This window comes from Pseudochaenichthys georgianus, chromosome 17 (genome assembly GCF_902827115.2).
Source record: "Pseudochaenichthys georgianus chromosome 17, fPseGeo1.2, whole genome shotgun sequence".
Lineage (NCBI taxonomy): Eukaryota > Metazoa > Chordata > Actinopteri > Perciformes > Channichthyidae > Pseudochaenichthys > Pseudochaenichthys georgianus.
In genome coordinates this window covers 40,130,429-40,145,043 of record NC_047519.1, presented here as the reverse complement: position 1 = coordinate 40,145,043, position 14,615 = coordinate 40,130,429, and the positions used below count along the sequence as shown (strand labels likewise).

The following is a 14,615-nucleotide window of genomic DNA, read 5'->3' as shown; positions in this document are numbered from 1 at the left end:
TTTTCCCTGATTTCATGTTGTAATCTGTGTTTTCCCTGATTTCATGTAGTAATCTGTGTTTTCCCTAATTTCATGTTGTAATCTGTGTTTTCCCTGATTTCATGTAGTAATCTGTGTTTTCCCTGATTTCATGTAGTAATCTGTGTTTTCCCTGATTTCATGTAGTAATCTGTGTTTTCACTGATTTCATGTAGTAATCTGTGTTTTCACTGATTTCATGTAGTAATCTGTGTTTTCCCTGATTTCATGTTGTAATCTGTGTTTTCCCTGATTTCATGTAGTTATCTGTGTTTTCCCTGATTTCATGTAGTAATCTGTGTTTTCCCTGATTTCATGTAGTAATCTGTGTTTTCCCTGATTTCATGTTGTAATCTGTGTTTTCCCTGATTTCATGTTGTAATCTGTTGTCCCTCAGGGGGGCACGGTGATTGGCAGCGCTCGCTGTAAAGACTTCCGGACCCACGAGGGGCGCCTGAAGGCGGCTCAGAACCTGGTGCAGCGCGGCATCACCAACCTGTGTGTGATCGGGGGGGACGGCAGCCTCACGGGGGCCAACCTGTTCAGAGAGGAGTGGAGCGGCCTGCTGGAGGAGCTGCAGACGCAGGGTGAGGGGAGGGGCGGTAGACGCCCTTACACACAACACTACTTGACTTAAAGGTCCCCTATTAAACAAAATCCCCTTTGTCATGTCTCCTCTACATCAGCATGTGTCCCCTCTTCTTCATGTCTCTTCTACATCAACATGTGTCCCCTCTTCTTCATGTCTCCTCTACATCAACATGTGTCCCCTCTTCTTCATGTCTCTTCTACATAAACATGTGTCCCCTCTTCTTCATGTCTCTTCTACATCAACATGTGTCCCCTCTTCTTCATGTCTCTTCTACATCAACATGTGTCCCCTCTTCTTCATGTCTCTTCTACATAAACATGTGTCCCCTCTTCTTCATGTCTCTTCTACATCAACATGTGTCCCCTCTTCTTCATGTCTCTTCCACATCAACATGTGTCCCCTCTTCTTCATGTCTCTTCTACATCAACATGTGTCCCCTCTTCTTCATGTCTCTTCTACATCAACATGTGTCCCCTCTTCTTCATGTCTCTTCTACATCAACATGTGTCCCCTCTTCTTCATGTCTCTTCCACATCAACATGTGTCCCCTCTTCTTCATGTCTCTTCTACATCAACATGTGTCCCCTCTTCTTCATGTCTCTTCTACATCAACATGTGTCCCCTCTTCTTCATGTCTCTTCTACATCAACATGTGTCCCCTCTTCTTCATGTCTCTTCCACATCAACATGTGTCCCCTCTTCTTCATGTCTCTTCTACATCAACATGTGTCCCCTCTTCTTCATGTCTCTTCTACATCAACATGTGTCCCCTCTTCTTCATGTCTCTTCTACATCAACATGTGTCCCCTCTTCTTCATGTCTCTTCTACATCAACATGTAGGAGCTGGACAGACATTTCTTATGGTTTCTTAACAAAACTTGAGGGGAATTCTATTTGTTAAAAGTAACAGCCTCGCATAGTATGTATGTATTTGTTTGTGTTATGCTCGAGTCTATTGAATGGATTTGTTTGATTTGAAATAGCTTTTTTTCAGTCAAAGATAAATCTACATCCAGTAAAAAACCCAGATGATATTTGATCTTCTTCCCTCTCAGGTCTGATCGATAACGAGGCGGCGCTCGCTAACTCTGTACTGCACATCGTGGGGATGGTCGGCTCCATCGATAACGACTTCTGCGGCACGGACATGACCATCGGCACCGACTCGGCTCTGCACCGCATCATCGAGGTGATCGACGCCATCATGACCACCGCTCAGAGGTGAAGAGAGAGAGAGACAGGAAGTGACGAGACAATAACATGTGATGAGATGTAGCCAGACGAGACGTAAGAAGACTATTTAACATCAACTTTAACTTTAATCCTCTTGTTTTTCAGCCACCAGAGGACATTCGTGCTGGAGGTCATGGGCAGGCACTGCGGGTAAACGCCTCATCTTAAATGAGATGATATGACAGCGAGATAAATGCACCAGACATATAAGAACTAACGCTATATGTTCATAACAATGTGTATTATGTTGAAGTTAAATATGCTGCTGCACACACTTACAGTACGTCTTACCAAACAATCACGGTTTGGGTAAAACATGTGTTTCTTCAGGCTGTGCAGATTAAGTGTGTGTGTGTGTGTGTGTGTGTGTGTGTGTGTGTGTGTGTGTGTGTGTGTGTGTGTGTGTGTGTGTGTGTGTGTGTGTGTGTGTGTGTGTGTGTGTGTGTGTGTGTGTGTGTGTGTGTGTGTGTGTGTGTGTGTGTGTGTGTGTGTGTGTGTGTGTGTGTGTGTGTGTGTGTGTGTGTGTGTGTGTGTGTGTGTGTGTGTGTGTGTGTGTGTGTGTGTGTGTGTGTGTGTGTAGGTACCTGGCTCTGGTCAGTGCTCTGGCCTGTGGAGCAGACTGGGTCTTTATCCCTGAGATGCCCCCTGAGGACGACTGGGAGGACAACATGTGTCAGAAACTGTCCGAGGTAACACACACTCCATATTTCACCGTCTCTTAAAGGTCATCTATTATGCTGAATCCACTTCTTCATGTCTCTCACACATCAACATGTGTCCCCTCTTCTTCATGTCTCTTCTACATCAACATGTGTCCCCTCTTCCTCATGTCTCTTCTACGTCAACATGTGTCCCCTCTTCTTCATGTCTCTTCTACATCAACATGTGTCCCCTCTTCTTCATGTCTCTCACACATCAACATGTGTCCCCTCTTCTTCATGTCTCTTCTACATCAACATGTGTCCCCTCTTCCTCATGTCTCTTCTACGTCAACATGTGTCCCCTCTTCCTCATGTCTCTTCTACGTCAACATGTGTCCCCTCTTCTTCATGTCTCTTCTACATCAACATGTGTCCCCTCTTCCTCATGTCTCTTCTACATCAACATGTGTCCCCTCTTCTTCATGTCTCTTCTACATCAACATGTGTCCCCTCTTCTTCATGTCTCTTCTACATCAACATGTGTCCCCTCTTCTTCATGTCTCTTCTACATCAACATGTGTCCCCTCTTATTCATGTCTCTTCTACATCAACATGTGTCCCCTCTTCTTCATGTCTCTTCTACATCAACATGTGTCCCCTCTTCTTCATGTCTCTTCTTCATCAACATGTGTCCCCTCTTCTTCATGTCTCTTCTACATCAACATGTGTCCCCTCTTCTTCATGTCTCTTCTACATCAACATGTGTCCCCTCTTCTTCATGTCTCTTCTACATCAACATGTGTCCCCTCTTCTTCATGTCTCTTCTACATCACCATGTGTCCCCTCTTCTTCATGTCTCTTCTACATCACCATGTGTCCCCTCTTCTTCATGTCTCTTCTACATCAACATGTGTCCCCTCTGTGGAAAGAGACTCTGAAAGTCTCAGGAACAAAGATTCTCTCTCTTTTTGATCCATTTCTATAAAAACCTGTCTGAAAATGAGCTGATCAGATTTTGGCCACTTTGTGATGTCATCACGATGTGTTGTCTTGTGTAGCCATTAGCCAATCAGCAACAAGGTAACCCCCCCCCCTTATCACCTGAATATCCTCCTAGAGCACCATTAGGCGCGTTCACACCGGAGTACTTTTTCCCCGTACTTTTTCCGTTTAGTTCCGTTAGAACCCCTTATGTTGCGTTCACACCAAAAAGAGTACTTGGTGCCGGGAGCTTTTACCCCCATGTTTAGCTGAGAGGTGGTACCAAAAAAGTACCCATTTATATTGGCTGGGCGAATTGCAAACCACGCCCCGTAAAACTCTGAACAGTTTTGTGAAGCCGCCATTGTAGGCCATTTGTGGCATTAGCATTATTAGCATTAGCCCCGCGCACCAACGGAGAGAGAATAACTTCTAGAAGCTACTGGGAGTCCCAGCAGCTTCTACTGAAGCCAGTCCCCAACTCCGGGGACTTCCGGCCGGGGACTTCAGGTGGCAGTTTACGCTATCTATAATATATAATATAATATATTGATGAAAAATAGTATACTAGGGGACCTTTTAAGAAATACAATTATGATACACTAACACTATATTTACCACAGCTGTCATTTAGCAAACTCCTGAATATTTGTGGTGCATTTCAGTCCCGATTTGGCAACATAACTAATTAAAATGTATTTTATTGATGAAATGCTTCTTTTAAAAACATAAGCAGTCATCATAACTGTGCCGCTTTTTCTTTGTAGACACAATTAAATGACTACTCAACCCACTTCAAACATCGACCACCAATAACATGTCCACTAGGCGATCTAAAGGTTGGCACACGAATAGGGTTCGTTTTTTAATGAAGAGACACACATGTGTGTCTTAAACTCAACTCCACAGCCTGTATGTGATAAGGATTCATGCAGAGTACTTTTTTAAAAAATATGACTCGCACTGTAAAACACGACTCAGTCCGGTGGGACTCGAACCCACAACCCTTGAATAACATCTCCTATGTCTGACTAGAAGTCCAATGCACATCATACCTGTCTGCCTGAAATCCCCCAGTTTGGTGCAGTTCCACTGACTGACACTGGGGGCAGTAATGTGTTTATTAGGCATCTTTGACTTTGTTTTAAAAAGGAAAAGAAGAAGAAGATTGCTAGCTAGCAAACACGAAATCCTTCAAGTTAAACAGTGGAGGTTTAAAAGTGTTCAGAGCAACAATTACATGAAATCATTGGCAATCGACTATCCGGCTCGATACATGGTTAAATATAGCAGTAGGCGACCGATGTCCATAGATGAGAGTAACATCTACGTCACTTTACGGCCCCGCCCACTTTTGGGGGAAACCAATGCTGTCATTTGAACGGCGATCGAGCCTGAAGCCACAGAGCTCTTCTGTTACCGTCCTTTCGTCTTAGAGGAAGTCCAGAAACACTGAACTCTGGATTAGTTTTGATGTTTGAGGTGCAATAAACGACACGGCAGCTTTTTGCCGTGATAAAACTATTATTTCCCGTCTCGCTCATAAGTAACACCCGGCAAAATGTACAGCCTCGCCTACTGATTTTAATTTAGTCGAGACCGATTGTCGATTTCAAACGATGTCATGTAATTGTTTGCCTGACTGGCCATCGTAATCGGGCTCTTTGAAGATCCAAAAATCCACGGTTTTCAAAAATGTCTGATCGGATTGGCAACTACTTCAGAATTTGTAGGGATGCTCCGATCGCCAATTTCGGGGGCGATCGGCGATCGCCGGAATCAGTATCGGCCTATACCGATCGCCGATCCGATCAAGTGGGCGGGGCCTAAATGGAAGATTTAAACATCACTTTAAATCTTCCATTTAAAGTGATGTTTAAACTCAGTTAATGCTCATTCACTGGAGCTTCCACAAACAACAATCAACTTAATTATTACATTGAAATTATGTACATTATTCAAGTTTACATTCACTTTGGAGAATAACACGGGAGAACTGAGCGGAAGCGCTCTCTTTTCCTCTCTCCCCTCTCCTGACAGCCAGTCAGTATCGTCTCATGCAGCTCACTGATCCAGTAATGAGTGACCCGGCAGTGAAGAATAAATATATTTATAATAACTAGTTTAGCTATTTCCAGAGGTAGACCAAATAGCTAAGTGTGTTAGGTCTAACTCTTGTGTGTTTCGTCGCGCTCACCGGTCCGTCTCAGCGGTCCGTCTCAGCGGTCCGTCTCACCGGTCCGTCTCACCGGTCCGTCTCAGCGGGCAGAGCTGCAGGATTTCTGCTTCACGTTGCATTCCGCTATTTTATTGTCTTTTCCGGACACCTTGAAATAATGCCAGACCGGTGAAGCCATGTTGGCGAGCTTGTTTTGCCGCACACAGAGAAAAGTGTCATGTATTTTACGTCATGCGATCGGCTCTCGCGATCGGCAGAGAGCACCGATCGATCGGTAGAGAGTGAGTATCGGCCGATCTCGATCGGAGCATCCCTAAGAATTTGTATTGACCGCCATTCAAAGGACAGCGTTTTTCCCCCCAAAAGTGTGCCGTTCCGTAATTTTCGCCCGAAAGTGACGTAGGTGTTACTCTCATATATAGCATGATCTAGCTTTCCGCGATACAAGATATTCTCTGTCGTGATTGATATAACTCTCGTGTTTCTTCCTTTCCCTCCAGAACCGCGCTGACAAGAAAAGGCTGAACATCATCATCGTAGCTGAGGGAGCCATCGACAGCCGCAACAAGGCCATCACTCCAGATTATATCAAAGAGGTGAGTCTATGGTTATTTTCTGAATGGAAACACTAGTTTTACTTTAGACTGTATGTGTACGTGTAAATGTATGTTTTTAATACAATATGTATCCTTTTTATATTTGAAATAGCATCCAATGTCACTTTGCCTCCTTATATCAAGAGGACAACGTCACGTTTTCTTGCAAGAACGCAATTTTTGTGTATCTGTCATTTTGGTAGAGATGCCCTGTTGATCCCGGCAACAGCTCTTATGTTTAGTTTGAAATGTGATGCTACCATGCCTCTCCCCCTCTCTCTCCAGCTGGTGGTCCGCTGCCTGGGATTTGACACCAGGGTCACCATCCTGGGCCACGTGCAGAGAGGCGGGACCCCCTCGGCCTTCGACAGGATCCTGGTGAGTCGTAAAATATCTCTTGTAAAAAACGTAATAATAATAATGCATTTTATTTATAGAGCGCTTTTCTAGAAACTCAAAGACACTGTACAGAGTAAACATGTATACATTAAAACAACTGACCTAAAATATTATTAACATTAATTACAGTTTAAAAGCATTTGTGACTTGGTGAGATCGGTTGCGTTTGTCGCGGATGAGTTTTGGGAGAGAGTTCCAGAGGGAGTGGGCAGCTGCCCCCCCAATGTGAGATAACATTCTTTTAGTCCAAGTGTCAGCCTCAAGCCGTACGTGGCTATCCCCCTGGAGAAGCAGTTAGTATGCTCCACATATCTGGAACAAACTCCCAGAAACCTGCAGCTCTGATACTTTTAAATCCAGGCTGAAGACTTTTCTTTTTGCCGCTGCTTTTAATTGAACTTTTCACATCTTAAACTGCACTGTAACTTTCATCCATGTATTTTTTCTTTTAATGTTTCTTTTATTATCTTTGCTTTTTAATGACTGATTTTAAATGCCATTTTCTTAAAGTCTGTCATGTCTTGTAAAGCACTTTGCCTCGTGTTGAAAGGTGCGATATGAATAACCGTGCCTTGCCTTGCCCTGCAGGCCAGTCGGATGGGGGTGGAGGCGGTGCTGGCGCTGCTGGAGGCCTCGGCCACCACCCCCGCCTGCGTGGTGTCTCTGGTGGGGAACCAGGCCGTCAGACTGCCACTGATGGAGTGTGTGCTGATGGTAAGAGTGTGTGTGTGTGTGTGTGTGTGTGTGTGTGTGTGTGTGTGTGTGTGTGTGTGTGTGTGTGTGTGTGTGTGTGTGTGTGTGTGTGTGTGTGTGTGTGTGTGTGTGTGTGTGTGTGTGTGTGTGTGTGTGTGTGTGTGTGTGTGTGTGTGTGTGTGTGTGTGTGTGTGTGTGTGTGTGTGTGTGTGTGTGTGTGTGTGTGTGTGTGTGTGTGTGTGTGTGTGTGTGTGTGTGTGTGTGTAAAACGTACACATTGTTTAAAATACATAACATGAATACAGTATATACAGTACTAGTTGTATTAAGACATGAACACTGAATTGCACAGTTTAAACGGGTTTGGCTGCTGATAGTGAAGTTAGTCTTAGTGCCAGACATCAGAGTATTAATCACTTCAATTAATTAGAATATTGTTCTTTAACAGCTGTATGTGTGAGTGAACAACACAGCAGTCTTATCCAAGTCATGAGGTAAGATAGTGGTCGTAATGAAAGGTGCTCCAGTTTGAGAAAACCCAACCAACCGTCTACCCGCAAGACAGATAGGAGAACGAACATGTGTGAAACAGATCCAGAAACTTGTCTCGACAGAAACGGCAGATGTTGCAGATAAAGCAGATTGAGACGTGTGTGATGTGTTTTCAGACCCAGGAGGTGCAGAAGGCCATGGACGAGAAGAAGTTTGAAGAGGCTGTGAGACTGCGTGGACGGTGTGTTTCATATGAGATTCCTTTGCCTACACAAGTCACAAAGTTAGACGAGACACAGATAAGGCTTAGGGAGAGCTAACGGAGCGCGAGCATCATTTAACCTGCCGACGTGTCTCTTTCATCTGTATGTTACTCACTTTGAGCAGTCTTGATTCTGTAAAGCTCATTTCTAATTGTCTCCAAAGGCTTTGACATCATCACAGATAACAGAGCTCACATGTGTTGTGGATTCTGCACATTCTGCTAACTTAGTTTCTTTCCCACCTGTGTCCTGCAGGAGCTTTGAGAACAACCTGTCCACCTACAGACTCCTCTCCTACCGGACACCCGATGCTGAACTTCCAGTTGTAAGCACCCTCACCACCAAATAACAACAACATGTGTTTATTTAAACCACAAGATTACCCCACTTTTATTTATTCCAATGTGTCTTTCCACCAGCGCCTCTGAGAGTTGAACGATAGCTTAAGGTACTTCCTGGTCAGGTGCATTGTGGTTGCTGTAGTCCTTTTTTGTATAGGGGTTGAAAGTTGATGTGCAGCAATTTTGAATGATGTCCTAAAAGGTTTGGAGAGTGAGTAAAATGTAGCATGTGGCCGTTGATATGTATTTTTAGTCCTCAGCTGCTGCTTCTCTGCGTCTTCAGCAGCATGTGGCTTCCTGCATGAGAGCTGATCTGTGCCTGCTGCTCTGAGGCAAAGTCTGATTGGCTCCTCAGCAAATCAGAGACATGGACTATGAGGCAGTGGAGACGGAGAACAGTCATGTGTTGATTGCATAAGTCGCCTTCATATGTCTGCAGACCTCAATGCTGGTTTTCAAAGCCTGAAAATGACATAGTGTAGGGGTGGGGGAAATAATCGATGCAGTATAGTATCGCAATACTTTGCGTGGCGATATTGTATCGATACACGGACGCCAATTATCGATATTTTATTATATAAAATATTCGTATTGCAAATCCAAATGATCTTGGCAAAGCTACCTTCAAAATCTGAGCCAGTTAAGAAAATAACTCAATCAATCACCTACTTCCTGTGCAAAGACCTGCGTCCATTCAGCGCTGAGGAAAAGGCTTTTGTCACGTGTTAAAGACACTGGAACCCAATGTATCATGCAATCGTTATTAGGGATGTCCCGATCACCTTTTTTTGCTCCCGATCCGATTCCGATCATTTGATTTTGACAATCTGCCGATACCGATTTTTCCCGATCCGATCTTTATGCAATGCATTAAGAGAAAAAAAAGGTAACCGATAACGGCTGGTCATCCAACGCGATGAATTCAGCTATCTTGGCTGTTTTTTGTTTGGCCTTTTCACTGTTCTGGGGCAGTTTCTCTTTCCTTTTGAAAGCCTCTGAAAGTGTCGGTTGTTTCCGTGCCGTTCCCTGAGTGGCCGCTGTGTACTCGTCGTGTTGTTGTTGGTGTTTGTTTCTCAGGTAGCGTATTAGATTGGTCGTGTTGAACGTAGCTCTGTTCTTTCCACCACGCGGAACCTCTGCCTTGCAAACATTGCATCTGGCTGTTACACTGCCTTCGCTTTCAATTTCATAATACTTCCAAACTGCTGACATTTTCTCTGTCCCGACTCCCGAGTCACCAGCTGAACGTAGCCTCTCGTTAGCTTGCTGCTACTATCAGACACTGCGCCCACTCTGTTGATTTCAGAGAAATAAGCAACCAGGTCTGAAAACAAGCCCAAAAGAAAGCAACACATACATGATGTTGAGTCATTTTAAACCAAAACTAAGTCCTCAGGATGACTTTAAGACGTGAACATGGTCATTTTTGTTTTGTAACATTAAATAAAAAAAATAAAAAATTATAAAAAAAAATAAAAAAAGATCCCGATCCCCAATTTTTTTCTCCCGATTCCGATCTTTTGAAAATCACGTGATCGGCTCCGATCTCCGATCACGTGATCGGATCGGGACATCTCTAATCATTATATATGCGCAATATATCGTATCGCAATACTTAGCAGATCGTAGAATTGCAATACTATCGTAACGTGGCTTAAGTATCGCGATAGTATCGTATCGCGGAGAGCCTGGTGCTCATATACCATCTTCTTCAGATCTAGCATCATAGTGTACATGCTGGATGTACAATGGATGAAAGCCTTGCACCTGTGTGTGTGTGTGTGTGTGTGTGTGTGTGTGTGTGTGTGTGTGTGTGTGTGTGTGTGTGTGTGGTGTGTGTGTGTGTGTGTGTGTGTGTGTGTGTGTGTGTGTGTGTGTGTGTGTGGTGTGTGTGTGTGTGTGTGTGTGTGTGTGTGTGTGTGTGTGTGTGTGTGTGTGTGTGTGTGTGTGTGTGTGTGTGTGTGTGTGTGTGTGTGTGTGTGTGTGTGTGTGTGTGTGTGTGTGTGTGTGTGTGTGTGTGTGTGTGTGTGTGTGTGTGTGTGTGTGTGTGTGTGACTGCGTGCCTCTGTCCTCCGCAGAATCCTGTGGTGAAGAAAGTAAAAGGAAGAAATTGTCAAATTTGTCTTCATACGTCTGCAGACCTCAATGCTCGTCTTCAATGCCTGGACATGACATATCATGCCTCTAACAGCTGCTGGTACACCATCTTCCACAGTACTACCAACATACTGTGCTGGATGTACAATGAATGAAGAGCTCACATCAGAGGAAGGAAGATGGGGCAACACGTGACTGTTTTAAAGGTCTCCTATCATGAGAAATGCACTTAATGAGAATTAAAAGAGTTCTGAGCAGGCACAAGCTAAGGACCTGCCGTTTTCTAACAGGGATTTGAGGGATGTCTAAAATGCATGATGATATTTTGAGCAAAACACATCATGTTTTTTATATATCTCATACCCATAATATATGCCTACAAATAGCCTGATAGGAGACCTTTAATATATCGCCATGCCGAAAAGAAAAAAGCGTTTTTGCGTTTTCCTTTATGTGTTTTGTGTATTTCTGAGTGTGTGTGTGTGTAGTGTGTGTGACTGCGTCCTCCGAAGTGTGTTTTATGTTTTGTGTGTGTTTTCGCAGAGCTCCTTTAACGTGGCGGTGCTGAACGTCGGCGCTCCGGCTGCAGGGATGAACGCCGCGGTGCGCGCTGCCGTCAGAGTGGGAATCACCGAAGGACACAAAATGTTCGCCATCAACGACGGCTTCGAGGGATTCTACAAGGGACAGGTACGAGTGACACGGAGACAACTACGTGTACGTGGCGTTTATGACGGTACGGTGAGGAAAATAGTAAAAAATGTAGTCTTCTCAAAACACACGTCTTGAAATGACATGTTTTATTTGACCAAACAGTCCAAAGACATCACATTTACAATTGTGTAAAACAGAGACAAATATCACAATTAAACCTACATTTAAAAAGCTGCAAAAGACACCATTTTCTTTGCTTCACAAATTATTAAACGGCAAATTAATCAGATTTGTCATATTATTAACCATCAGGTTATAGTTTACGCCCTTCATTTCGTCCACGATTAATATAATGTTAATTAACACATTTGACGCCTAATAATATATACGGTGTATTTATTTTGTTATCTCCCATTTCAACAATCACTAAAGATGTGCCTCTGAATAACTAGGCAACATAAGGAAGGTTCTGAACAGAAATAAAAAGTCTTATGCGGGTGCTAGTGGAGCCTCGCAGATGGGGGTGCTGCAGCCCCCTCACCCCCCCCCCTTCCCGCGTCCATTCGCGACCCCACGCAGCAAGCAGGAAATGAACCCAGCTCACACGGTCCGCTCCTCGCAGCAGCAAGCCGCGCAACGTCCCGCCAACACGGCACCCAGAGCCCACGCAACATTCTCATCTGTTTTTCCTTACTGCCGTCATTTCCTGGTTGCTAATAAACGCCATGGCAACACATAATCACTGATGTTCCGCTGTGACGGTGGTGGACTCATCAGAACAGAGTGGGCGAGCCGACCAATCAGAGCACAGTGGGCTCACAGGGTGGGGGGCGGAGCTCCAACAAGCCGTGTAGGACAGAGAGTGAATACACAGACTACACAGAGATGCTGTGAGAAACCAATGAGAGTTTGGAACATTGAACAATGTGAATCTATTCTAGTCGACCTCAACTATGGAACTATGATCAGTAGAAATGGCCGTGACACGGGACCTTTAAGAAAACAACGTCTGCTGATCTGATCTGGATGTCAGTGTTTTCAGGAATCAGGATCAAGATGTTTCTTCAGCCCAGATAAATACTCCCATCACGCTGAGTTCGCTGTGTGTTGCCGCGCTACTCAAGTATCTGCAGAACAATAAACGCCTGAACTCGACACCTCGAAACTGGATCAGTCCGGCCTCACCTCCTTCTCTCTGAGGCTGCTTCACCCCGCACCTCTAAGCTAATGGGTTCACATCTGATGCCTTTGGCTCCTTCAAAGTCAACTAATTGTCAACCTTTCAGTGTGTGTGTACAGACGGAGAGATCGAAATACCGTTTCCCACAATCCCGAATACACATATACAAATATATATACAAATATGTATATCCTATATACACAATCAATAGATTAGTGAGCCACTTAAAGAAGTATTTAACAGCGGCAGAGATATACAAAGTGTATTTCACAGACTTTAAAAATCGTATTTGTTTGGTACAGATTTCTTAAAACGACACCCTTTCATGTGTTTCAAGCATAATGAGACGACGATGCAAAATGATCAATCCCTCCCAAAGTCATGCAGCTGTAATCCACGACACTCAGCCTATGAATGCAACTATACTGGACAAATACGTTTACTAACTAACGTTTATTAAGAGTAAACAATACGGGGGAAGCGGGATTCTAGAAAAAGTCAGAGTGACTTTACTCTGAGCACGGCAGGAGAAAAGTGGCGTCGCAGTCGCTGTGATGAGATTGAAATGAAAACACACACACACACACACACACACACACACACACACACACACACACACACACACACACACACACACACACACACACACACACACACACTCTGTCACTCTCACTCTCACACACACACTCCACATAGAGAGGGGCTGAGACTGTCTGGAGGATTACACTTGATTGAAAAGTAAAGCCGTGATCCTCGGCTAAAACCTGACGAAGCGAGACGCTGCTTGTGTTTCAGAGGAAGATACTCCGACACATTAACAGAACAATATCTCCATGTAATGCAGTGGTGCTCAAACTTCTGTCGGGGCCCCCCAACACACATAGTCACGTAACGGGCCAAGTTAGCATTTATTAAAATACATCAATATGAACGTGAGCATTCCTTTAAAAAAAAGAAAATTCCCTTTGCTAGAACAGTGATAATAAAACAATGCTCCATAAGTCTGGTTGCTCAAATCCCTTCGCTAGAACAATAAGTTAAGCAAAAAAATTAAAAGAAAGAAAATACTGATATTTGGCAGGAAAGTGTGTCTTAGCATTAGTGGCTGCAATGAGCCTGTTCTGCACATTTCTTCAAAACGGGGCTGCAGGCTCAAGAGATTTGTTTTGGGGTGCTGTGGGGTAGCTTGACGTTTCATAGAGGGTGCTCAAACATTTAGCGTTTCCCATTAATGTCCCGGGCGCTACAGAGGAATGTTCTACTGCAACAATCCCCACGCAGATACACAGTGTACCCGCAACAGCTACAATATAGGTGGTGTGTGGACCTCACCTCCTCTAGGGGGGTCCTCACCTCCTCTAGGGGGGACCTCACCTCCTCTAGGGGGGGTCCTCACCTCCTCTAGGGGGGACCTCACCTCCTCTAGGGGGGTCCTCACCTCCTCTAGGGGGGTCCGGGGGCATGCTCGTCCGGGAAGATTTTTCTTTAAATATTGAAGTTAAAAGCATCAATCTGGTGCACTTTGAGAGCAACATGAGAGATCTATGGATACCTCTCTCAACACCCAGATGAAACAGAACTGGAAACAGATTTACTTTGTCTTTATGGATATTTTACAAATCACTCCCTTTAACATTTATTCTTATTTTACTGTCATATAGTATTTCATAGCTGTTTTTCATTTATTCTCTTATTCTTTTATAACTATAATCTCTCTCTCTTCATCTCCATCTCTCTCAATTCAATTCAAAAGCTTTATTATCATGACCATATTTACATACAGTATTGCCAAAGCTATGTATAGTTGTAACATCTATACAAAAATACACACAAATAAACAGTTATAAACAAACTGCTAAACTCTCTCTCTCTCTCTCTCTCTCTCTCTCGCACACAACATGGCTCGTTCCACACACAGAGCCGAGCTTGAATGAAACACAGAGACCCAGACGTACTTGTACTGTATCATATTATTGATGCCATGCCTCTGCGCCCCCCACTTTGAGAAACACTGATTTGATATAAAGAAGACGGGGCACTAACATGTTCATTAACACCTGGTGAAGGTGTTTAAATCATTCTGGGGATCCTCCATGTTTAAATGCTATCCAGAGATATGACTCTTTCAGATCAACCACAGTACCATGTGTTTGAATGCCATGTTCTCTGTGTTGCTCCAGGCATTACATACATTTAGCAGCTCCATCTCTATCAGACACCACCCTGTTCGTCCAGGACATCCACATCCACATCAC

General features: G+C 44.1%; 1 protein-coding gene across 3 annotated transcripts in view; it reads left to right on the top strand.

Annotated features, from left to right (window-relative positions):
* LOC117461755 (ATP-dependent 6-phosphofructokinase, platelet type-like) overlaps positions 1–14,615 on the top strand; it is a 49,864-nt gene that overhangs the window by 20,035 nt on the left and 15,214 nt on the right. For all 3 annotated transcript variants that reach the window (XM_034103659.2, XM_071206346.1, XM_034103658.2), the window contains exons 4-13: positions 416–605; positions 1,667–1,832; positions 1,950–1,994; positions 2,425–2,533; positions 6,146–6,241; positions 6,527–6,619; positions 7,229–7,354; positions 8,002–8,066; positions 8,344–8,413; positions 11,070–11,216. In XM_034103659.2, coding sequence (XP_033959550.1) covers positions 416–605; positions 1,667–1,832; positions 1,950–1,994; positions 2,425–2,533; positions 6,146–6,241; positions 6,527–6,619; positions 7,229–7,354; positions 8,002–8,066; positions 8,344–8,413; positions 11,070–11,216 — 1,107 coding nt within the window. The remainder of the gene's footprint in view (positions 1–415; positions 606–1,666; positions 1,833–1,949; positions 1,995–2,424; positions 2,534–6,145; positions 6,242–6,526; positions 6,620–7,228; positions 7,355–8,001; positions 8,067–8,343; positions 8,414–11,069; positions 11,217–14,615) is intronic.